Genomic DNA, 24,578 nt, shown 5'->3' with positions numbered 1-24,578 from the left:
CTGAACTCCAAATTCTCAAATGGGGACAAAGAAGAAGGACTGAGCCAGAGTTACTACGTCAAGTTGGGACCAGCTTTTTTGAACAAGACTCAATCCACTTGGACTTTTCTGTAGAACTCTGAATACGCTTTCTCATCTCAGGCACCTTCACTTGCAATTCTTAATTTTGGCGTTTGTTAAGCGCTTTACTATGTGTCAAGCACTGTTCTGAGCACTGGGGTGAATACCAACTCATCAGGTCGAACCAAATCCCTGCCCCATTTGGACTTCATTGTCTAAATAAGAGGAATAAAGTCATCCTCATCATCAACATCAATGGCATTTATTGAGCACTTAGCATGTGCAGAGTACTGTACTAAGCACCCAAGGAAGTACAGGGCCACAGAGATGACAAGAGAATATGTATTTAGTCCACGTTTTACAGATGAGGAAACTGAGGCTCAGGGAAATGAAGTGATTCTCTCGTGGTCAGGCAACAGGTAAGCGACAGAGCTGGGATTAGGACCCAGGTCCTCTGACTCCCAGACCTGTAATCTTTCCACTAGGCCTCACTGTTTCTCTTAAGCCTTCTACCTTCTCTGCTGGGGGTGCTGATCCCAAAGACCCCCTAGACTATTCTCTAATCCCATCAATCATGCCACTCTTCAGGCAAAATCTAGTTTCTCCCAGAAAGGTTACCTCTAGATTTCTCTCTCTCGATTCTCCACGGACTGTATCTCTCACTTCCTAGGCCTCCAGATTTCCGGTCGGATTTCTACTTGTCACCCTTGTATCCATCCCACATCCCTCCCAGCTTCATTAATGATCTCAATCTCTTTTATCTCCCCACCCCCTTACATTTGTTTTTAAATTCTGGCTCTCTTCCTCCCCTGTCCCTTTCCTCCTGTTATCCCTGGTTTCTTTAATTCGGGAGACTCTTTGCGGCAATTCAGAGCGGTTGGAATTATGCTCCCATTTTACAGAGGCTCAGAAAGGGTAAGTGATTTTCCCAAAGCCACCCAGTACGTCAATTGTAGGACCCAGATTAGAGAAGCAGCCTTGGCCTAGTGGATAGAGCGTGGGCCTGGGAGTCAGAAGGAACTGGGTTCTAATCCTGGCTCTGCCACTTGTCTGCTGGTGACCTTGCTCAAGTCACTTAACTTCTCCGGGCCTCAGTCCCCTCAGTTGAATTAAATGAGAATCAAGACCGTTAGCTCCCTGGGGACAATGAAGCCGTGAGTCACGCACCTTTATTGAGCACCTACTGTGGGCAGAGCACTGTACTGAGCACTTGGGAGAGTAGAATACAACTTTAAACAGACATATTCCCTGCCCACAAGGAGCTTAGCAATGTGTCTACCAACACTGTTGTATCGTCCTCTCCCAAGTGCTTAGTGCAGTGCTCTGCCCGCAGTAGATGACTAATGAATACCATCGATTGATAATTAGCTCTTCTTTCTTGACTCTAAACATTATGAGCTTCTGCATTTTTTCCCTCCATTTCCCCACGTTTCTTAGTAACAAAGCAACGGCCCGAACTACGGTTCTGAAACCTGAATGAGTCTGTAACCGGAATCATGGAAATTGGACAAGGACTTCGATAGTACAAGTGAGATCTTCATGGGTCTTACCTGACAGCTGTCGGTACCTCCTTCAAAATGGCCGGCACAAATCTCCCAAGGTTGAACACGATTTCTCAGGTACAAACGACTGTTGCACACCTTATTCTCAATTATTGGCAGGCTCGCTTCCTTTAGCACACCAGCTCCAGAAGTGCCTTTTGGAAAAAATAAATAGTGATCAAACAAGATCATCCCAGTCCATCTCATGGTAATATGGGAATCTTCCTCCTAAGCAAGCGGTGGTGAAATTAGCACACCATATGATTTGCTTGAAAATGAATACACCGTGTGGTCTAAGTGGAAAGAGCACAGACCTGAGAGTCAGAAGGACCTGGGTTCTAATCCCGGATCTGCCGCTTGTCTGTTGCGTCTCCTTGATCAAGTCACTTCACTTCTCTGTGCCTCAGTTTCCTCATCTATAAAATGGGGGGATTAAGACTGGGAGTCCTATGTGGGACCTGGACTTTGTCCAACCCGATTGGAACGTATCTACCCCAGTGCTTGGTAAGGTGCCTGACACATAGTAAGCGCTTAACAAATACTATATAGTTATAATTATATATAGTCATAATTATATGTAGTTATAATTATATATAGCTATAATTATATATATGTATAGCTATATATATATATATATATATAAAGGGAAAGAGATCCAGTCTGGTAGAAATTGGGCAAAGACTTATTTACCAAGTTTGATTTCTATGCCAAGTCGTGAGAAGGATATTATTTGTTTATTATTATTTGTTTTTTATTTCAGTTTTATAGTGCTTTCCACAAAGGTACAGTAATTACTTTTGAACACACCCAAGTAAGTATATGGCAACAATCCGGCAATCGTCCGCGGCTTCTTTTGAGAAACCATAAACCGAAATTCACTTTGCTCTATTAGTGAAGAAGGAGTCTCTGGGATAGAACTTTAAAATCTTTCACCTCTTCCAAATCCTGCAGTAGCCCTCAGGGATCCCTCAGATCAGAGAAGCGTGTCCATTGGTCTTAGTTCAGACCCAGACTAGAGCCCGGACCTGGGAGTTAGAGGGCCTGGGTTCTAATCCAGCTCTGTCACTTGCCTGCTATGTAACCTTGGACAAGTCACTTCACTTCTCTGGGCCTCAGTTTGCTCGCCTCTTAAAAGGAAAGTCAATACCTGTTCTCCCTCCTTCTCAGAGTGTGAGCCCTACATGGGACGGGGACTTTGCCCCGATTTACTTGCATGTACTACGGTGCTTCCCCTCTCAGGGTCGCACCTGGAGAATTTCCAGTACTCCACCCGTCTCAGCTACGGGAGGGGGAGTCAAACCCAGGCCTACCCATTCCATCCCTAGCGTGGGCAGTGGCTAGTGGGTGGAAGGCAATCTGCTACAAGTCAAAACTCACCCATGCTGGGAAGCAGCAGAGTGGGAGAGAATCTAGGGTGGAGACTCAGGTTTACTGCCTGGAAGGCGGCAATGGTAAACCAGTTGCTTCCGAATTTTTACCAAGAAAACTCTGTGGATACACTACCGGAACGATGGCAGATGGAGAGCGGGGTGTTCCGGAAGAGATGCGTCTGTGGTGTCGTTAAAGGTCGGAAATGACTCGACGGTGTGAGACGAGATAAGACCACAGTGCTTGGCACAGAGTAAGCGATTAATACCGATCAAGCGCTCGATAGTATTTATCGACTGCCTACTGTGTGCAGTGCAGTGTACTAAGTGCTTGGAGAGTACGGTATAATGCAATAATTAATCATTCGATCAGTGGCATTTTTTCAGCGCTTACTCCCACTCCCTCTCCCTTCTGCATCACCCTGACCTGCTCCTTCTGTTCTCCCCCCGTCCCAGCCCCACATCCCTTATGTACAGATCTGTCATTTATTTATTTGAATAAATAAATTCCTCCTCTAGACCGTAAGCTCGTTGTGGGCAGTGAATGTGTCTGTTTATTGTTATAGTGTACTCCCCCAAAAACCTAGTACAGTGCTCTGCACACACTGAGCGCTCAAAAAATACTCTTAAATGAACGAATGAATACCCTATAACATAGTTGGCAGTCACGTCCCCCGCACACACTGAGCTTACAGCCTAGAGCCATTATTATCATTATAATATTACTCTTATCCAGTGTTCAGAACTAGAGGATGGACCACCACTTTGGATAGGATGATCTCGGTTGGAAAATTCTCTCCCAAAGTAGTTTCCACAGAGGGGAGGGGACCTCCTTATCACGTGGAGCTTTCCAAGAGTAAGGCTACGTTTCTCCTGACTCGCTATCTTCCCTCCGTGCCCAGCGAGCCCAGGGGACCCTCAGTAAATAAAACCATCGCCGGGGATGTGGAACAGGGAGCCAAATTGTGAGGCAGTAGTAATGGAGCGGGACAGGCGTTGCCAAACGCCTGACCCACGGCAAATGTTATGGCTTGCTACGCAGCGGGGCAGTGGAAAGTAGAAGACAGTGGAGAAGGGGAAGCCAGGCTGCTCTGCTCCTGCAGAAGGGAAGACCCCTCCAGACTCATTGTGGGCAGGGAATGTGTCTGTTTATTGTTGCACTGTACTCTCCCAAGCACTTAGTACAGTGCTCTGTGTTCAGTAAGCGCTCAGATAGGATCGAATGAATGAAAAAGCGCCGCAGCTCTCGGGAATTCCAGGGGTCCCGGGGCGAGCCGCAGGCGGGCCCCAGGGACATACCAGAAATGTGGAGAGGAAACGCAGCTTCATTAATATTATTATTATTTAAATGGCATTTGTTGAGCGCGTCCAGTGTTCTAAACTCTGGGTTAGAGACAGGTTTATCAGGTTGGACAAAGTCCCTGTCCCACATGGGGCTCATAGTCCGAGTAACTGGGTGGTCTGCAGACTTGAGAGATGACCCTCCCTTTACCCTCTCTTGCCACAGCCCATCTCGGTCCTCTCTGTCTCTCTGTCCCTTTCCTACCTACGACTCTCCTTCATTCTGGAGTAGAAAGCAAGTGAGAGAATTGCGTTCCCCAGTTTCATTCCTTTTGGTTCACCTTAATGCTAATGTGCTAGATGACTAATGGCTTTGTGAGGAATAAAAGCTCATCTTCTAGATGTCAGCTCATTGTGGACAGGAATCGTGTCTACCCTCTCTGTCATACTGTACTCTCCCAAGCGCTCGGTACAGTGCTTTGCACCGTAAACCCTCAGTAAATACCAGTGATGATGAATAATAATGTTGGTATTTATTAAGCGCTTGCTATGTGCAGAGCACTGTTCTAAGCACTGGGGTATACAAGGTAATCAGGTTGTCCCACATGAGGCTCACAGGCTTAATCCCCACTTTACAGATGAGGGAACTGAGGCACAGAGAAGTGAAGTGACTTGCCCACAGTCACACAGCTGACAAGTGGCAGAGCGGGGGGGTTCGACCCCATGACCTCCGACTCCCAATCCCGCGCTCTTTCCACCGAGCCACGCTGCTCAGACTAGTCACCACTTTCTTCTTGTGTGGCCAGGTACAAATGTGTAAAAGTGTAGCAACACATGAGTTAACAGTATATGAGGATTCTCCACAGAGATGAGCTGAGCGTGCCTGTTGCTGGAGATTGTCCTTATGTGCCTGAAAATCATGTGGTGGAGATTTATTAGCTGTTATCACGGATAATTTAGTGGCTCTATTTTCTTAACGGTAGGTGTGAGGCACTGTACTAAACCCCGGATTACTCCAAGATTGGACCCAGTCCATGTCCCACGTGGGGGCTCACATTCTTAAACTTCATTTTACAGATGAGGGAACTGAGGCACCGCGAAGTGAAATGATGTGCCCAAGTTCACACAGCAAACAGGTGACAGAGCCAGAATTAGAACCCAGGTCATCTGACTCCCAGACCCATGCTCTTTCCACCAGGCTGTGATGGTCCCTTGAAAGGTGAGGAAGAAGTATTTTGGTTAAATCTGATCAATACCTTGCCGCTTGTTTGGAACTACAAGATATCCCTGCAGTGGGGCAGTGCTGTCATCTTGTGGCCCAAATGAAACGTAAAAGTGTAAAGAAAAAGATTTGGTGGAGTTGGGAGTCAGGGGTAAAGGAAGGAAATCCTAGTAGGAATTAAGTCTCCTAATAATTATAGTTGCGGTGTTTGTTACACCAAAGTACCAAGCACGTATTAAACCCTGGGGTAGGTAAATGATAATCAGGTCCCACGTGGGGCTCATAGTTTAAGTAGAGGGAGAACAGTTATTGGATCCCCATTTTATAGATGAGGTAACTGAGGTATAGAGAAGTAAAGTAACTTGCCCGAGGTCACACAGCGGACAGGGAGTGGAGCCGGGATTAGAATCCAAGTCCTCTGCCTCCCAGGCTCATTCTATTAGGCCATGATTCTCTTCCACACAAAGATAGAAAATACCTTCCGTATTAAATCCCAGATAGGTGATGAGAAGTTGGGGTTACCTTAACCACAGGGAGTCACGTGTGTGTCCACAGGTCCAGAAACGTTGGAAGTATTTTGAAATATAAAAGAATGAGAGAGGCATGGAAATTAGAAACTCTTAACCATGGAAGTTGAACAATATTAACCTGACTAGGAGTTGTATTGACTGAGCACCACTTTGGCGTGGGGCACCGTAATAGGTGCTTGGGGAATACGGAATCAAGAGATGGCAAGTTCCCCCCCCCCACAAGGAGGAGTCCATCGAGGGAGAAAAACATAAAAATGGAAATGTTTGCAAATGGACTATAAATACGAGCTCCACTTGTGGTCTCCCCTCATCAGTGACCTCTGCCAAATGGAGAAATGACCTGTTCTTCTCAATCAGTGGTATATATTGAGAGCTTATTGTGCACAGAGCACTGGACTAAGCACTTGGGAAAGTATGAAATAATAGAGCAGGTGGACATGACCCCTGCTACCCCAGGCCCAACTTAACGGCGGGCCCCGATGTAATTACCTGCCGATATCAGAACAATTGAGGATCCGGTGCAGATCACGAGGGGACTCTGAGACAGCAGAGACAGTCGATTCCTGAATGATCTGTATAACCTGTCTAGCCTGTCCCATATTCTCCAGATAATAGTGCTACTCTACCGTCCGGTTTGCCCCAAAATGCTGTCAAGTGTAGCAAAATAATAATGATTAGTGTTGATGATTGTGGCAATTGTTGTTACGTGCCCTGGACCACTTATGCTAAGGGCTGGGGTAGAATATAAGATCATCATCATGTGACTAAGTGGGAGAGAGAACAAGTACATTATCTGGAGAAGCAGCATGGCCTAGGGACAAGAGCCCAGGTTTGGGAGTCAAAGGACATGGACTCTAATCCTGACTCTGTCACTTGTCTACTGCGTGACCATGGACTAGTCACTTAACTTCTCTGTGCTTCAGTTACCTCATCTGTAAAATGGGGATGAAGACATTGAGCCCCGCATGGGACAACCTGATGACCTTTTATCTACCCCAGCGCTTAGAATAGTAAGCGCTTAACAAATACCATCACTGTCATTATTATCCTCCCACGTGCTTAGTACAGTACTCTTCATGTAGTAAGTGCTCAGTAATTACCATTGATTCATTCATATTCATTCAATAGTATTTATTGAGCGCTTACTATGTGCAGAGCACTGTACCCAGCGCTTGGAATGTGTAATTCGGCAACAGATAGAGGCAATCCCTGCCCATTGATGGGCTTACGGTCTAATCGGGAGACTGTGATGATGATGATGATGATGACTTTGGGGTCAGGTTGAAGTTATTCCTCATAGGTTTTCCTTAGGCCAGCGGTTCCACGGGGACAGTTTCCCAGAGTAACTTTGTTCAAAATTTGTAGGAAGCAGAAGACCCCACGTAGGCTGTTGGGAAGAAGGTGGGATCACCACCAGACCCCCTTCCTCCACCGAGGTGGTTTGGATTGTGATAGGAGGAGACTGGTTTTTGACCAGTAGGATGAAGAACTCTTAGGGGTAGAGCTGAGCTAGGAAAAGTGACTCCCTCTGGAAATTGACAGTGGATGGACCGTGGCAATTCTCTGCCTCCTCTCCTAGGAGATCCAGGAAGAAAGACCTGTCAGTGGAAATGCCTTTCTCTCTAACCGTGATTTAACTCGGGTAACGAAGGAAGATTACCATGAGCTCCTTCGATCACGAGCTTAATCTGTGGATGACTGTCATCTAAACCAGTTTCTCATTTTTCCCGAAGCAGGGCTTTCAGCCTGCACATGGTCGATCCACACTGACCAGTAAGAAGCAGTGTGTCCTCATGGATAGAGCATGGGTTTGGGAGTCAGAAGGCCGTAGATTCGAATCCTGGCTCCACCCCTCGTCTGCTGCGTGACGTTGGGCAAGTCACTTTACTTCTCTGTGCCTCAGTTCCCTCCTCTGTAAAATGGAGTTTGACCGTGAGCCTTATGTGGGACAGGGACTGTGTCCAACTTGACTATCTTGTATGTACCCCAGCTCTTAGGACAGTGCCTCGCACATGTAAGCTCTTAAATAGAATTTATTACTATTATTATGACGGTGCTTAGTGCATAATAAATGCTTAATAAAGCAAATCTTGTCCTTAGTATTCTCTGTTTTGATCAATCAGTGTTATTTATTGAGCGCTTACGGTGTGCAGAGCAGGGAACTATTGGGAGAGTACAATATATTGCTCACAAGGAGCTTACGATCTTTCCCATTTGTGTTATTTTGACTAAACCCTGACTTGATTTGGGAATTCGGTTTGGTCATAGCCTTTGGCCTTCACAAAGCTGTCAGTTGGATCCTGAATGGCATTCCTGATTCCGTTTCTTTCCATCAGTTAATGGGATTTATTGAGCACTTTCTGTGTGCACAGCCTGTACTAAGCACTCGGAAGAGTACAATTAGGAATGGTAGACACATTCCTCTAGTGCTCTTAAATGCAGGCTGGCTGAGATAATAATAATAACAACAGTGGTATTTGTTAAACACTTACTATGTGCCAAGCACTGTACCAAGTGCTAGGGTAGATAGAAAATCCCACACGGGGCTCACTGTTTAGATAGGAAGGAGAACAGGTATTGAATACCCATTTTGCAGATGAGGCAACTGAGGCACCGAGAAATGGTGTGATGTTGCCCCAGGTCACACAGCAGGCAAGTTGCAGAGGCAGAATGAGAACCCAGCCTTGTTCTCTTGCCACCAAGCCACACTGCTCTCCAAGAGGCTCGGGTTTATGGCTACGGAACCTGGCCCCAGATTCAATCCAGTCATGGAAAAGTCTCCCAGGAGTCTAATGCATGATAAGCCTCTCTCTAAACTGTAAACTTGCTAAGGGCAGGGATTGTGTTAGCTTATTCTGTTGTACTGTGCTCTCCCAAGCGCTTAGCGGAGTGCTCCGCACATAGCAAGCACCCAATACGTACAAACGATTGATTGATTGATTGATTGATTGGAGCCAAGTAGGTGACCCGCTCCCCGGTTGTCAGGAATTTTCTGTTATTATGGTACTTGTTAAGTTTCAACTGTGGGTCAAACCCTGTTCTGAGAGCTGGGGCAGAGGGGATCGGAGGCAATACCTGTCCCACCTGGGGCCCAAGCCGTGGGTTTCAAATTCCACTGTCCCCAACCCACTCGCGTGTTTGGCACCGTGCCCCGTAAGATGGACCCTCTAAAATTCCCAGTTTGGAAGGGAAAGCAGTTGTTATTACCCAAGGACAATCCCTAGACTGTAAGCTTCGTGAGGGCAGGTATCGTGTCTAACGACAGCATCGGACTTTCCCAAGCATTTAGCGCAGTGCTCTGCTTCACAGTAAGCGCTCAATAAATACCACCGATTGATTTGAGAAGAACTGGGTGTCAGGTCAAACAAAGAGCTGTCTCAATTCTCGTGCTCCGAAATTCATTAGCAAGATGAGAGGAAAATGATGGAATTAACGGGGTCTGGGAGAGTCAGTAAATAGACCGAATCATCCAAAGATACTAAAGCATAGGAGAAGATGTAAAACTGCAATCATTTTCTTGTTCTCAACATCCCAATCCAAGATTCCACTTCACTGGCCCAGGGTGTTGAACTCTTTGGCTCCTTTAACGCTAGTAAAACAATGACTTGGATCATTAAAGCACCTACCCTTTCCTCAGATATGTGACTATCTCAGGAGAAGTTGAGATTTTTGCTCAGATCGGGTGGGAAATTGCCTCAACTGTGGGCTTCCCTCGGCTTTAGGGGAGTAGAGTGGTCTCACCTTGAGTTTCACCCCAACCAGTAATGTAGCATACTGTTTTGTCTGCCAGTGGAAAATGCTCAGAAGGCAAACAGGCGGGGATTACCTTATCGCTGAGCTGAGCAGGTCTGAAAGAACAAAATAATGAAAGCCATTTTCAGATGTTTTGCTGGGAATCTGTTGCCGCCTTCTCCAGCCGGCCCAAGGTTTGCTCTGTCGGCCTAAAGCTGGGGTCGTTCTCCAGGGTCGGTACTGTCCGTGTTGCTCTAGCCGACTGGCAGGTGACCCTCACCTCCTTAAAATGACAGTAACATGCTCTCTAGACTGGGAACCTGGGGGCAGGGTATCTGTTTATTGTTCTATTAGACCCTCCTAAGCTTAGTACAGTGCTGTGCACACAGTAAGGGCTCAAGAAATACAATTGAACGAATGAGTCAACCGATAACCTTGTTCCAGAGAGTAGGGGGAACCCCTCAGGGGATTGAATCCGGGCCTTTCGTTCGTTGACTGCGTACCCTGCTTTTGGAAAGGACGAAGCGGGCAGAGGAACTGCTCATTCTGGTCCCGTGTGAAGGTGGAGGGGCAGAGCAAGGACTCTGTGATGTGGTCTCTAAAGTGCTTAGTACAGTGCTTAGCACACAGGAAGCATTCAGTAAATACCACTGATTGATCAAGTCCTGTCCCGACCGGACAGGGCATCAGGCTTGGGCCCTGACAGTCTGAGCTGCTCACTGCTTTGCCCCTCCGTTGCCGTTTTCCACGGGTCACCGGGTCTGGCCTCCCCCTGTAGACTGTAGGCTCCTTGTGGGCAGGGCACATGTCTGCTAATTCTATTGTATTGTACTCTCCCAGGCGGTCTGCACATAATAAGCGCTCATTGAATACCGTCGACGGATGAATTGATTGACCAAGGAAATGTGGCTTCACAGAGTGGCATTCATTCAGTCGTATTTATTGAGCACTTACTGTGTGCAGAGCACCGTACCGAGCGCTCGAGAGCGTACGATACAACGATAAGCAGATGCGTTCTTTGCCCACAGTGAGCTTACAGTCCAGAGTGGGCGACACAGACAACAGTACGAATAAAACAAATTACAATATAAACGAAGTACAGATATGTACGCGGTCCTCGTACGGTGGGAACTCGTCCAGGACTGCTACAGCCCAGCCATGCTCTCTGGGAAGCGACCCCAAAACACTTGGGCCATCCCAACTTCCCCTCCATGCCCACTCATTCTGCTTCCCATGCAGGCAATGATTCTGTCCCCATGGTGCCCAACCAGCAGCCACACCATCACTGTCAGAGAAAGACATGACCTGCCCACACATGCTCCTCCCCCCCCCCACTTCAGACCACTCACCCCCATCACCCCCCTGCCAATGGTAAACAGATATTTTGGATTTTTTTTTATAACGACGGAAAGCTTGGGTTGCGGTAGTACCTGCTCAGCTTCAGCAAGGCGATATCTGCTCGCATAGGTCCCGTAAACAGTCTGTCTACGTCGATTTTTTGGGTGTAACTCTCTCCATCTTCCTTGTGCAGGCCCAGATACACCTGGTAGGACGACGGCCTCTGCGATCTGCGTCAGGCCACAGAGGTGGCGAAGGGAGACGGGAGTTAGACGCCGCTCTTTCAGGATCAAGGCAGAAAGGAAAAGCACGTTCCATCCTACACCCCGGAGCTGTTGGGGCTCAAGAGCGGAAATGACGGCCAGAGGGCACATCCCGGGTGCTCTAGAATTTGCTCAACACCAAGCCCGGTCGGACTTGATCAGCCCAGACCCCGGGATCCGTGACACATTCTGGGCCTCCCTCCCCACTGACTGACATCCGTAGAGCCGGGGATTTAGGGAAGCAGCGCGGCTCAGTGGAAGGAGCCCGGGCTTGGGAGTCAGAGGTCATGGGTTCGAATCCCCACTCTGCCACTTGTCAGCTGTGTGACTGTGGGCGAGTCACGTCGCTTCTCCGGGCCTCAGTTCCCTCATCTGTAAAATGGGGAAGAAGACTGTGAGCCTCCCGTGGGGCAACCCCATGACCCTGTGTCCACCCCAGCGCTTAGAACAGAGCTCGGCACATAGTGAGCGCTTAACAAATACCAACATTATCCTCATTAGTGGAGGCAGAGGGGATCCACGCCGTGGGCTCAGAAGCAACCATCCGCTGTGGTTAGTCCGTCTCCCACCCTGGAGCCAGAGGGGGCCGGAGAGGAGAAGTCGGTGACTGTTTTTCGCCTCCTGTTGGCAGGAAGTGCCCCCTGTGCCCCGTCGTGCCCCCTGTGCCCCGTCTGGTCGCTGTGAAGACGTGATACCCGGAGCCAACCGCAGAGGCTGTTCTCCACCCCCCTCCCCCAACTCCTGACCCGGGAAGCAGCGTGGCTTAGTGGATAGCGCGCGGACCTGAGGGTCAGAACTACCTGGCTCTAATCCTGGCTCTGCCAGTTGCTCTCCCAGTTGCTAGCCGGGTGGCCTTGGGGAAGTCACTTCCCTTCTCTGTGCCTCAGGTTTCTCAACTGTAAGATGGGGATTCAATACCTATTCTTCGTCCCACTTTAGAGTGTGAGCCCCATTCAGAACCAGGACTGTGTCTGACCTAACCGACTTGTACGTACCCCGGCGCTCAGACGGTGTTTGACACGTAGTAAGCGCTTTAACAAGTACAGTAAAGCAAACAAACAAGCCACTTGTCTGCTCTGCGACCTTGGACGAGTCACTGCACTTCCTCTGTCCCTTGGTTTCCTCAGCTGCAAAATGGGGATTCGATTACGGTTCTCCCTCCAACTTAGCCTGCGAGCCTCATGTGGGATGCGGTCTTGATCCAGCCTCATTAACTTCTATCTGCCCCAGCACTTACACCAGCGCTTGACACATATTAAGTGCTTTATAAATGCAATATATATATATAACATATACATATAACATGTACATGTAACATATACATATATGTGTGTGTATAGAGAGAGAGAGATATATATATATATATACAAACATGTGTGTGTAAAATATATATATATATGCAAATATATATTTGTATGCATTTGTGTATATACATACATAGAGTCCCTCCACCACCATGTACTTCAAGAAAAGGTACCAGGCACTTACCTTTGCAAGCAGTGAGCAGCAGTAAGTACCCAACTGGGGTCAATCAGCGTACCTCCACAGAAGTGAAGCCAGGAAGAGAAAGACCTGTCCAGATTGAAACGCCGAAACTTCAAGTTAATCCCCCCCCCCCCGCCCCCGCAGCCTGTCCCGGCAACAGCGAGAACTAGTTACAGATATGAACAAATTTAATTCCCGATTCCTTTAGGTTTCCCCGGGGCACTCTTTTTTTTTCCCGATAAGGCCAGGAAAGCCTGACTGCTTATGACCCCTCGGTCGGGATCATTTAGGGCTGGGCTGATTTCCAGAGGGCACCCTTCCCTGTTTGCAGCTGCTCCCCGAGGTGGGGTTATTGTGAAAATCAAGAATTACCATCCCAAACAGCTGGGGAAGGAGTGGATCGGGCTGACTGGGTCACACAGTGGCCTGGGCTCAACCTGAATTTCAACCTCAGGTCTGGGATAGTCTGACGCTTCTGTGACCGGGACAAATTTTCAACTGGACATTTCCCTTCCCGGCTGGCAGAGTGGAATTCTGACAAGTGGAGGACTCCCCTCTGGTCGGGGGCAGGGGGCGGCGGGCGGCGGCTTTCCCCTCGCACTCCCACTCGGTTCCTCTTCCCCACCCGGAGGAGGAGGCTGAGCTCAGGTGGAGGACAATAGTAACACTGATAATCATGGTGTTTGCTAAGCACTTACTATGTGCCAAGTACTGCGCTATCCACCGGGGTAGATAGAAAATTATCAGGTTGAACACAGTCCCTATCCCACATGGGGCTCACAGTCGAAGTAGGAGGGACAGCAGCTCTTGAATCCCCATTTTACAGATGAGGAAGCTGAGGCACCGAGCAGCGAGCTGAATTGGCTCAGGTTCCGTGGTGGGTAAGTGGTGGAGCTGGGATTAGAATTGCAGGTACTTGGACTGGGCCCTAACGTTTATAGCGGCGTGGCGTAGTGGAAGGAGTACGGGCCCGGGAGTCAGAGGACGTGGGTTCTAATCCCGCCTCCGTCACTTGTCTGCTGAGTGACCTTGGGCAAGCCGCTTCACTTCTCTGTGCCTCAGTTACCTCATCTGTCAAATGGGGATTAAGACTGTGAGCCCCACGTGGGATAACCTGATTACCTTCTATCTACCCGAGCGCTTAGAACAGTGTTCGGCACATAGTAAGCGCTCAGTGGAAAGAGCCCGGGCTTTGGAGTCAGAGGTCATGGGTGCGAATGCCGGCCCGGCCACTTGTCGGCTGTGTGACTTGGGGCAAGTCGCTTCACTTCTCGGCGCCTCAGTGACCTCATCTGGAAAACGGGGGTGAAGACTGTGAGCCCCACGTGGGACAACCTGATTCCCCTGTGCCCACCCCGGCGCTTAGAACAGTGCTCGGCACACAGTAAGCGCTTAACAAATACCAACATTATTATTAACAAATGCCAACGTTATTATTATTCTTAACCAATAGCATTATTATTATTAATTATTATTATTATTCATCGCGTGACACAGATGGTGGACAGATGGCCAAGATCATAACCCCTCCTCCTTTCCTCTCCTCGTTTAGAATCTGGTGGAACACCTAGGGGCAGCTGTGCAGCGCGATCCTGCACCCCGTGTGCAAAAGAGAAGCGGCGTGACCTAGCTGAAACGGCACGGGGCCTGGAGTCAGAGGACCTGGATTCTAATGTCAACCCTGCCACTCGTCCGCTCCGTGACGCTGGGCAAGTAAGTCCCTTCACTTTTCTGTGCCTCGGTCGCCTCCTCTGTAAAATGGCGGTTAAGACCGTGTGGGACGTGGGACTGTGTCCAACCCCATCGTCCTGTATCTACCACGATGCTTAGAACGGTGCCCGCCACATAGGAAGTGCTTAACAAATGGCATTTAAAAAGAAACAGAAGAAGAAAAAGCATCCCCGGGGGCTTAAACCCTTCCCCTCAGCCCGCTGTTCAAACTCACACCCCAACTATCTGGGGGGGAATAAGTTCAACAGAGGTCCTGCCCTCCGAGGGCTGTGGGCTGGGCGGCGGAGTTCCTCACCTTCTTCTGAGACTGATTTGCCAGGGCCAGGAGTGTGGATGTGCCACACACCCTCCGACGATTCTGCCACCGCATTTCTTTGGCTCTACCTTGGGTTTTCCACACTCGTAGGTGGAAGGCTCTGATCACAAAACAAAATCGTGGAGAGGACACTTTTGGAGACCTGAAAGGAAGAGCTGAGGCAGTGCCGTGCGTCGGCCGGAACGGTGCAGGGCTATGTCACCTCTCCAGCTACAGCTCCGTGCTCGGACCCAGAAAAAGAGTTGGTGGAGAGACAAGATGGGGGAGATCTTGAAGACGAAGGGGAAATGCAGAGGGGGGAGATAGCTGTGACAGAGTTCGATAGCCAATTGATTTATTGAGCGCTTACTGTGTGCAAAGCACTGTAGAAAGCACTTGGGAGACTACAGTATAACAGTAAAACGGACGCATTCCCTGCCCACAACAGGCTTCTGAGATCTCTCGATGGACAGGGGAACGAGGCCTGTGTGCGAAGGGGCCAGTTAAATGTCTGTGAGGCTAGTTAACTCCGTGGAAAGCTACGGGTCAGAAAATTCACCCGCAAGGCTGGATTTTAAAACTGACGAGAACCACATGGATACAGAGGACTTACTGTCTGTTGTTAGTGGAAGAACAAGCTACTCAACACATGTGAAATAGTTGCCAGGGAAGAGCAAGCAGGCTGGGGAAAATGCAAAAATGAAGACCCTCGATGGCCCTCCCGGAACTGAACAGCTTTTCTGAGCCCCCCCCCCCCCCCCCCCCCCCCCCGGGCACCAGCCTCCAGATCGAACGTGTCTCCGCGACACGGCAATCAATCTATCACTCCGTTAACGGTATTTATCGAGCGCTTGCTGTGTGCAGAGCACCGTACCAGAGAAGCAGCGTGGCTCAGTGGAAAGAGCCTGGGCTGGGGAGTCAGAGGTCATGGGTTCGAATCCCGGCTCGGCCACTTGGCAGCTGTGTGACTCTGGCCGAGTCGCTTCACTTCTCCGCGCCTCAGTGACCTCAATTGTAAAATGGGGATCAACTGTGAGCCTGATTACCCTGTATCTCCCCGGCGCTTAGAACGGTGCTCTGCACATAGTGAGCGCTTAACAAATACCAGCATTATTATAATTATTATCGCTAAGCGCCTGGGAGGGTACAGTTGAATAGAGTTGATGGACCCCTTCCCTGCCCACACTGAGCTCACAGTCCCGACGGGGCTTTCGCGTGAATATCTAAAGTATTATTTGAAGACTGACGTCCCACCTTGATTTTCAGAACCGCTTTAGACGGCCTGGGAAATACACAGTGGGAGAAAGAAATGTACTCCCCGGCCCCCCGGGGCGGAGAAGTGCTGTGGCGCTGCTCACTCGGCTCCGATGGTGGCCTGATCCGCTGATGCTCAGTACCTGGGAAACATTTCAACACCTGGGAACTGCACTCTCTCTAGACCAGGGACCAGAAGCCGCCTGCACCCCGAACCAGGAAATCGGAAGCTCCCTCACTCTGGGGCAGGGACCCGATGCCGCCGTCGCTCGGGAACCGGGAAGCCGAAGCTCTTGGCATCCTGCACCAGGTACTGGAAGCTCCCCCCCTCACTACTCTCCTACTACATCCCAGCCCTTACACTTGGCTCCTCTAATGCTAACCCCCTCACTGTACCTCAATCTCATCTATCTCGCCGCCAATCTCTCACCCCCATCCTGCCTCTGGCCTGGAACGCCCTCCCTCTTCATATCCGACGGTTACTCTCTCCCGCTTGAAAGCCTTAACGAAGGCGCATCTCCTTCCAAGAGGCCTATCCCTGAGTAACCATCCCCCCCCCCCCCTTGCCTCCTCTCCCACTCCCTTCTGCGTCATCCTGATTTTCCCCCTTTCTTCATCCCCGCTCCCAGCCCCGCAGCACTTAGGTACATATCTTTTATTTATTTATATTCATGTCTGCCTTCCCCTCTTGACCGTGAGCTCGATGCGGGCAGGGAATGTGTCTGTTTATTATAATATTGTACTCTCCCAAGTGCTTAGTGCAGTATTCTGCACACAGTAAGTGCTCAGTGGCTTCATGGAAAGAATATGGGCTTGGTAGTCAGAGGACTTGGATCCTAACCCCGGCTCCGCCACTTGTCTGTGTGTGACCTTGGTCAAGTCACTTCAACTTCTCTGTGCCTCGGTGACCTCATCTGTAAAATGGAGTTTAAGACTAGGAGTCCCATGAGGGGAAGCCTGATTACCTTGTGTCTACCCACACACTTGGAACAGTGCCTGGCACATAGTAAGCGCCTAACAGATACCTTAATTATTATTAATAAATGCAACTGGATGAATTGAATGAATGATCAGAAGGCACTGTCTCTCAAGACCGGGGACCGGAAGCCGCTGGCATCCTGCACCGGGGACCGGAAGCCCCCTCCCTCTGGGCCAGAGACCAGCTGTCAATCAGGACCAGGGACCAGAAGCTGCTGGCAACCTGCACCGGGTCCTGAAATGTCCCTCACTCGCTCCTCTCCTGCTACATCCCAGCCGACGTAATTTCCTCTTCTACTGCGGACCTTCTCGCTCTCCCTGGATCTCTTAGGGAAGCAGCGTGGCTCAGTGGAAAGAGCACGGACTTGGGAGTCAGAGGTTGTGGGTTCGAATCCCAGATCTGCCGCTTCTCAGCTGTGTGACGGTGGCACACATTCATTCATTCATTCATTCAATAGTATTTATTGAGCGCTTACTATGTGCAGAGCACTGTACTAAGCGCTTGGGATGAACAAGTCGGCAACAGATAGAGACGGTCCCTGCCATTTGACGGGCTTACGGTCTAATCGGGGGAGACGGACGGACGAGAACAATGGCAATCCTACCTCACTTACCTCATCTGTCAAATGGGGATGAAGACCGTGAGCCCCACGTAGGACAACCTGATTATCCTCTATCTACCCCAGCGCTTGGAACAGTGCTCTGCACATAGTAAGCGCTTAACAAATACCAACATGATTATTATTATTCTATCTCGCTGCCGACCCCTCGCCCTCATCCTGCCTTTTGGCCTGTAATTCCCTCCTTCCTCTTATCTGTCAGACAATTACTCTCCCCGATTTCTAAGCCTTACTGAAGGCACATCTCCTCGAAAAGGCCTTCCTTGACGGAGTCCCCCTTTCCCCTTCTCCCACTCGTTTCTGCTTCATCCCTTTATTCATCTCTCCCCTCCCAGCCCCGTAGCACTTCTGTACATATCTGTAATTTATTTATATTAATGCCTGTCTCCTCCTCTGGACCGTAAGTTCACTGTGGGTAGGGGATGTGTCGGTTTATTGTTGTATTCTCTGAATCGCTTCGTACGGTGCTTCTCACACAGTAAGCTCTCATTACGATCGAATGAATGAATAAATGACCAGGGACCCGAAATTACTGTCACTCCACACCATGGACCACAAGTTGCCATAACCGCGAAACTGCTATCACACAGGGCTAGGGACCAGAAGTTGCTGTCTCTCTAGGCCAGGGACCGGAAACTGCCGTCACCCCGGGCCAGGGACTAGAACATGCTGTCACTCAGGAAGAGGGACAGGAAGTTGTCGGCATCCTGGACCGGGGACCAGAAACCACTCTCACTCAGGAACGGGGACTGCAACTTGCCATCTTTCTGGACCAGTCACCGGAAACTGGTGTCACTCAGGGCCGGGGCCCCGAAGCTGCCGTCTCTCCAGACCAGAGACTGGAAATTGCTGTCACTCGAGGCCAGGGACGGGAAGCTGCCGTCATGCAGAACCGGGGACTGGAAGCTGCTCTCTCTCCAGACCGGCGACTTCACGTCGGCCTCTTCTCCCCTATTCTGCTCACCACAACCCTGGTCTCCTCTCTTGCTTTAGATCCAAACCGCCCATTCCCGCCTCGCACCCGTTAGCTCACTCTCATCCAGTCTGACCCCAGCCCACACACCATGAAAAGTAGTGTGGCTAAGTGGAAAGAGCAGAGACGAGCGAATCAGAGGAGTTCAGAAGACCAGGGTTCTAATTCTGCCTCTGCCACTTGTCAGTATGTAGTCTCAACTTTGCCGACAGTGTCTCCTCTTGCTTCTCCTTCTCTTTCTCTGGCCTCTCCCTCTCAATCTGTTTTGCCGCCTCCCATCCGATGGCTGTGGGAGTGTCACAGGGTGCAGTTCTAGTTCCCCTTTTATCGGTTATATTTATCGAGTGCTAAGTGTTCGGGAGAGTACAATGTAACAGAGTTAGCTGACGTGTTCCCTGCCCCCAACAAGCTCACAGTCCAGAGACAGGCCATCTGTTCTTCATCATTAGCCCCTACGGCTTTGGCTACCATCTCTATGTGTAGACGATCCCCAATTTTGCCTCACCGGTCCTGACTTCTCTCTCTCTCTCTCTCTGCAGTCTCGCACTTCCTCCTACCTCCAGCGCTTCTCTATCTGAATGTCCTGCTGACACCTCAAACTTGACGTGTCCAAAACAGAACTCCTCTTCTCTCCAGCTAAACCATGTCCTCTCCCTAACTTTCCTATCACTGTAGACAGCACCATCATCGTCCATCTCACAAGCAACCTTGTTCCTTTTACAAGGAGTTCAAGGGAGCACCTCGTACGTTGCTGCTACCTCGACTCATCTCTAAAATCAATCAGTGGTGTTTATTGAGCACTCACTGTAATAATAATAATGATGACGTCGATGGTACTCGTTAAGCTCTTACTATGCGCCACGCACTGTTCTAAGCACCGAGGTAGATACAAGGTAATCAGGAAATCCCACGTGGAGCTCACAGGCTTAATCCCCATTTTACAGATGAGGTGACTGAGGCACAGAGAAGTTAAGCGACTTGCACCAAGTCGTACGGCTGATAAGCGGTGGAGCAAGGATTAGAACCCATGACCTCAGACTCCCAAGCGCGTGCTCTTTCCACTAAGCCACACTGCACTGTACTGAGCACTTAGGAGAGCACGACACAATAGAATGAGTGGGCACGTTCCCCGGCCATCATGAGGCTTACAGTCTACAGGTGGAATGTATTAAGTTCTTACTATGTGCCACGCACTGTACTGAGCACTTAGATAGACCCACGATAATCAGGTCCCACAGGGGGCTCACGTTCCAAGTAGGAGGGAGCACGGGGATCGAATCCCCATTTTGCAGATGACGGAATTGAGGCAAAGAAAATTTGAGAGACTCGCCCAAGGCCACACAGCAGGTATGCGGGAGAAGCCTATTTTAGAACCCAAATCCTCTGCCTCGCAGTGTCCTGATCTTTCCACTGGGCCATGTTACTTCTCATTCAATCTTCACAGTCAGTCTGTCGCAAAATCCTGTCAATTCTACCTTCACAACGTCTCTAAGTTCTACCTTTACCTCTCCGTAAAAAGAAAAATGTTACCATACTCATCCAAGCACTCATCATATCCCGCTTTAAACTACGGCATTAATCTTCTGGTTAACCTCCCCTCCTCCTTTCTCTCCCGACTCCAGTCCATACTTCACTCAGCTGCCTGGATCATTTTCCTGAAAAATCAATCAGTCCACTGTCAGTGATGTTATCATCAAACACGAAGAGCAATTAGGTTTGTGGTTACCTGGTGGGGAGGATTCGCTCCCATCCTCTGGACTCTCGGAATTCTGACACCTCTTCAGATTACAGTATTCCCACCTGACTTGGGGATCTGTGGTATAGCACCAGGGGCGATCATTTCCATCTGGATTTCTGCAGTAGTTCATTCTCAGATCCCTGGAAATACAAAAGCACTGTGTATTGAAAGAAGTCTTGGCATCCCCTACAACGGTGGGGCAGACTAATAGCATCCCATCCGAGACGAGGTGTCCAGTCAGCTGACTAAAAATTTCAATGTAGGGGATTCCGTCTCAAAATCTGATAGCCTTTTTTTTTTTTCCCCAGTTCATTCCCTCTCCTCCTCTACCCTTGCCCCAGCCCTCTCTCTCTGCATCTACTCCTCTTTCCCGGCTCTGCCGCTTGTCAGCTGTGTGACTGTGGGCAAGTCACTTCACTTCTCTGGGCCCCGGTTACCTGATCTGTAAAATGCGGATTAAGACCGTGAGCCTCACGTGGGACAACCTGATTACCCTGTCTACCCCAGCGCTTAGAACAGTGCTCTGCACATAGTAAGCGCTTAACGAATACCAACATTATCATTATTATCATTTCCCCCGCCTCTCTTTGCCTTTTTTCCTCCTCCTTCCCCTCCCTTTTCTTATGAATTTCAGCTCCTAATTTTGGACCACCGGTCCTGCCTCCATTTAAACCCCGCCTCGTGGAAGCTCCATCCCCATCCCGTTTTATCTTTTGGAAGACACAGTCCCCTTAACCAACCTCTGTCTCCATACCAAGATGCTTACTGGAGGAGTGCCCTGAGTTCCTCTGATGAATCAGTGGCACCGACTGAGCGCTTAGTATGTGCGGATGCTATCGGTCGGGCAGAATCACCTTGCAGAGCTCATTCTGGCTACTCCAAGTGCTCCATCTCGGCCCTAAAGTCTCAGAAGCCAAGGCCCAGCCATCCCTCTGCACGGGGGACCGAGTCCCTTAGCACTCGTTTTATTAACCGTGATGGACGTTGAACTTCTGTCACTTTGTCCCTCTGGAACGCAAGCTCGCCGGGAAGGCGTCTACCAACCCTGATGTATCGTACTGTCCCAAGTCCTCAGTACAGTGTCCCGCACACGGCGTGCACTCAGTAAACCCCGTCGATGATGATGATCAGCAAAAAGATCAAATCTGCAGTTGGCATAAGTGGGCCCTGCGCGCATGTGTGTGTGAGCATTTGTGTGCATATCCACAAAGATGCAAAACTCAGTATGATTGTCCTCCGCCTCCTTTCATTCCCGCCTACCGTGAATTTGACCCTGACACCCTGCCGAACCTTCCGCCCAGGGAGTACTTAGCTGTGGGTCCTCCCCAAGAATCCACTTCAATGCAATACTTCTCTGCCCGTTAAACGCCTTGGACTTACGCATCTGGATACTGTAGTGGTGTCTTACTGTGGTAGTGAGGCCTCATAGACCACCAGGGTTGGCACTTCCTTCCGGAAACGGTGGTGGAAGACACTCCGCGGTAATTCTTTCCCTCACCCTGGAAGCATTCTTCGACCACCGGCGTCTCCTCAGGCAAAACTTCTGTGAAAAGCAACCAGGCAGCATGCTCCGGCTTACGCGAGTGGACTGAGCTCTCTTCTCCAGAGTGCTCACAGGGTCCTCGCTTAAGCAAACAGACAAAGCTCTCTTTTGGGGTTACTGATTGGACTCTACGGTTGGGTTGATTTCAGGTCCTTTTTTTTTTAATTGTACCTGCTAAGCACTTACTATATGTCAGGCACGGTGCTAAGCGCTGGGGTAATATAATAATAATAATGATGTGGGTATTTGTTAAGCGCTTACTATGTGCAGAGCACTGTTCTAAGCGCTGGGGGAGATACAGGGTAATCAGGTTGTCCTAGGTGAGGCTCACAGTTAATCCCCATTTTCCAGATGAGGTAACTGAGGCACAGAGAAGGTAAGTGACTTGCCCACAGTCACACAGCTGACAAGTGGCCGAGCCGGGATTAGAACCCACCACCTCTGCCTCCCAAGCCCGTGCTCTTTCCACCAAGCCACGCTGCTTCTCAGATCAAACACAGTTCTGTCCCACGTAAGGCTTTACAGTCTGAAAGGGAAAGAGAGCGGGTATTTTATTCCCATTTTGGAATAGAAAACTGAGGCACAAGGAAGTTAAGTGACTTGCCCAAGGTCTCACATCAGGCAAGTGGCAGAGGCAGGATTAGAACCTGGATAAATAGAAGAAAATCATGTCCCTTGGCAAAATTGATGTTTCTGACAATCTGGAAGCCGTGTAGCCCAGTGGAAGGAGGATGGCCTTGGAGTCGGGGGAACTGGGCTCCCCGTCCGGCTCTCCCGTTTGCCGACTGTGTGACCTTGGGTGAGTCACGTGATTTGAATCCCCATTTTACAGATGGGGAAACCGGAGGGCAGAGAAGGTAGGTGACTTCCCCAGCGAGCAAGTGGAAGAACTGGATTCATTCGTTCATTCAGTGGTATTTATTGAGCGCTTACTATGTGCAGAGCACTGTACTAAGCGATGTACTAACTGGATGGAGAACCCAGGTCTCCTGATTCATTCAGTAGTATTTACTGAGCGCTGACTATGTGCAGAGCACTGGACTGAGCGCTTGGAATGGACAAGTCGGTAACAGATAGGGACAATCCCCGCCCCTTCATTCATTCAATAGTATTTATTGAGCGCTGACTATGTGCAGAGCACTGGACTGAGCGCTTGGAATGGACAAATCGGTAACAGATAGAGACGGTCCCTGCCCTCCGACGGGCTCACGGTCTAATCCGGGGAGACGGACGGACGAGAACAATGGCAATACATAGAATCGAGGGGATGAACATCTCATTAAAACAATAGCAAATCAGTAGAATCGAGGCGATGTACATCTCATTAACGAAATAAATAGGGTGATGAAGATATATACGGTCGAGCGGACGAGTACAGCGCCGAGGGGACGGGAGAGGGGGAGGAGCAGAGGGAAAGCGGGGAGAAGAGGGTTTAGTTGCGGAGAGGTGAAGGGGGGGTGTAGAGGGAGCAGAGGGAAAAGGGGCGCTCAGTCTGGGAAGGCCTCTTGGAGGAGGTGAGCTCTCAGTGGGGTTTCGAAGAGGGGAAGAGAATCAGTTCGGCGGAGGCGAGGAGGGAGGGCGTTCCGGGACCGCGGGAGGACGCGGCCCCGGGGGTCGACGGCGGGATGGGCGAGACCGGGGGACGGTGAGGAGGCGGGAGGCGGAGGAGCGTGCGGGGTGGGCGGCGGAAAGAGAGAAGGGAGGAGAGGTAGGAGGGGGCGAGGTGATGGAGAGCCTCGAAGCCTAGAGTGCTGTTTCCCTTAGACTATGCTACTTCTCAAAAAACTGTCTCATTTATGGAATGCTCTCATCATCAGAGATCTGAGAAAGAGCAGAGGGAAGGTCTCCTGGGGATCTGGGACCAGGCCTGAAGACACCAGGGCCAATAAAAACCCCGGTTCTGGGCAGCAGTGTGACTTAATGGAAAGAGCAAAGGCCTGATCATTTTGATTTATTTATTCATTTTTGGTTATGGCATTTATTAAGCTTATGCTGTGAGCCAGACACTGTACTAAGCGCTCCGGTAGATACAAGCTAATGAGGTTGGACAGAGTCCCCGTCCCACATGGGGCCGACAGTCTTAATCCTTATTTTACAGATGCGGTAAGTGAGGCCCAGAGAAGTGAAGTGACTTGCCCAAGGTTACACACAACAGATAAGTGGCGGATCTGAGATTAGAACTCAGGTCCTTCTAACTTCCGGCCTGTGCTCTCTCCACTAGCTCATGCTGCCTTTCTATTCTTGGAGTGTGGCCCAGTGGAAAGTGCCCGGGCTTTGGAGTCAGAGGTCATGAGTTCGAATCCCAGCTCTGCCACTTGTCAGCTGTGTGACTGTGGGCAAGTCACTTCACTTCTCTGTGCCTCAGTTCCCTCGTCTGTAAAATGGGGATTAAGACCGTGAGCCCCACGTGGGACGACCTGATTCCCCTGTGTCTACTCGAGGGCTTAGAACAGTGCTAGGCACATAGTAAGCGCTTAACAAATACCAATATTATTATTATTATCATTATTCCTAATCCTGACTGTGTCGCTTGCCCGTTGTGTGACCTTGGGCAAGTCACTTAACTTCTCTGCGCCTCAGTCTCCTCATCTGTCAAATGGGAATTAAGACTGTCAGCTCCATGTGGC

The 24,578-nt window shown here is 49.8% G+C and overlaps 1 protein-coding gene across 2 annotated transcripts in view; it reads right to left on the bottom strand.

Moving 5' to 3' along the window:
* The window catches only part of LOC100088128 (plasminogen), a 61,675-nt gene that overhangs the window by 3,548 nt on the left and 33,549 nt on the right, over nucleotides 1-24,578 (bottom strand). For both annotated transcript variants that reach the window (XM_039911134.1, XM_029057959.2), the window contains exons 10-16: nucleotides 21,789-21,951; nucleotides 20,397-20,548; nucleotides 14,846-14,966; nucleotides 12,823-12,906; nucleotides 11,164-11,301; nucleotides 9,743-9,849; nucleotides 1,611-1,756 (exon numbers count right to left, since the gene is read on the bottom strand). In XM_039911134.1, coding sequence (XP_039767068.1) covers nucleotides 1,611-1,756; nucleotides 9,743-9,849; nucleotides 11,164-11,301; nucleotides 12,823-12,906; nucleotides 14,846-14,966; nucleotides 20,397-20,548; nucleotides 21,789-21,951 — 911 coding nt within the window. The remainder of the gene's footprint in view (nucleotides 1-1,610; nucleotides 1,757-9,742; nucleotides 9,850-11,163; nucleotides 11,302-12,822; nucleotides 12,907-14,845; nucleotides 14,967-20,396; nucleotides 20,549-21,788; nucleotides 21,952-24,578) is intronic.

The sequence above is a fragment of the Ornithorhynchus anatinus genome, chromosome 2 (genome assembly GCF_004115215.2).
Source record: "Ornithorhynchus anatinus isolate Pmale09 chromosome 2, mOrnAna1.pri.v4, whole genome shotgun sequence".
Taxonomy (NCBI): Eukaryota; Metazoa; Chordata; class Mammalia; order Monotremata; family Ornithorhynchidae; genus Ornithorhynchus; species Ornithorhynchus anatinus.
This window is presented reverse-complemented; position numbering and strand designations above follow the sequence as displayed.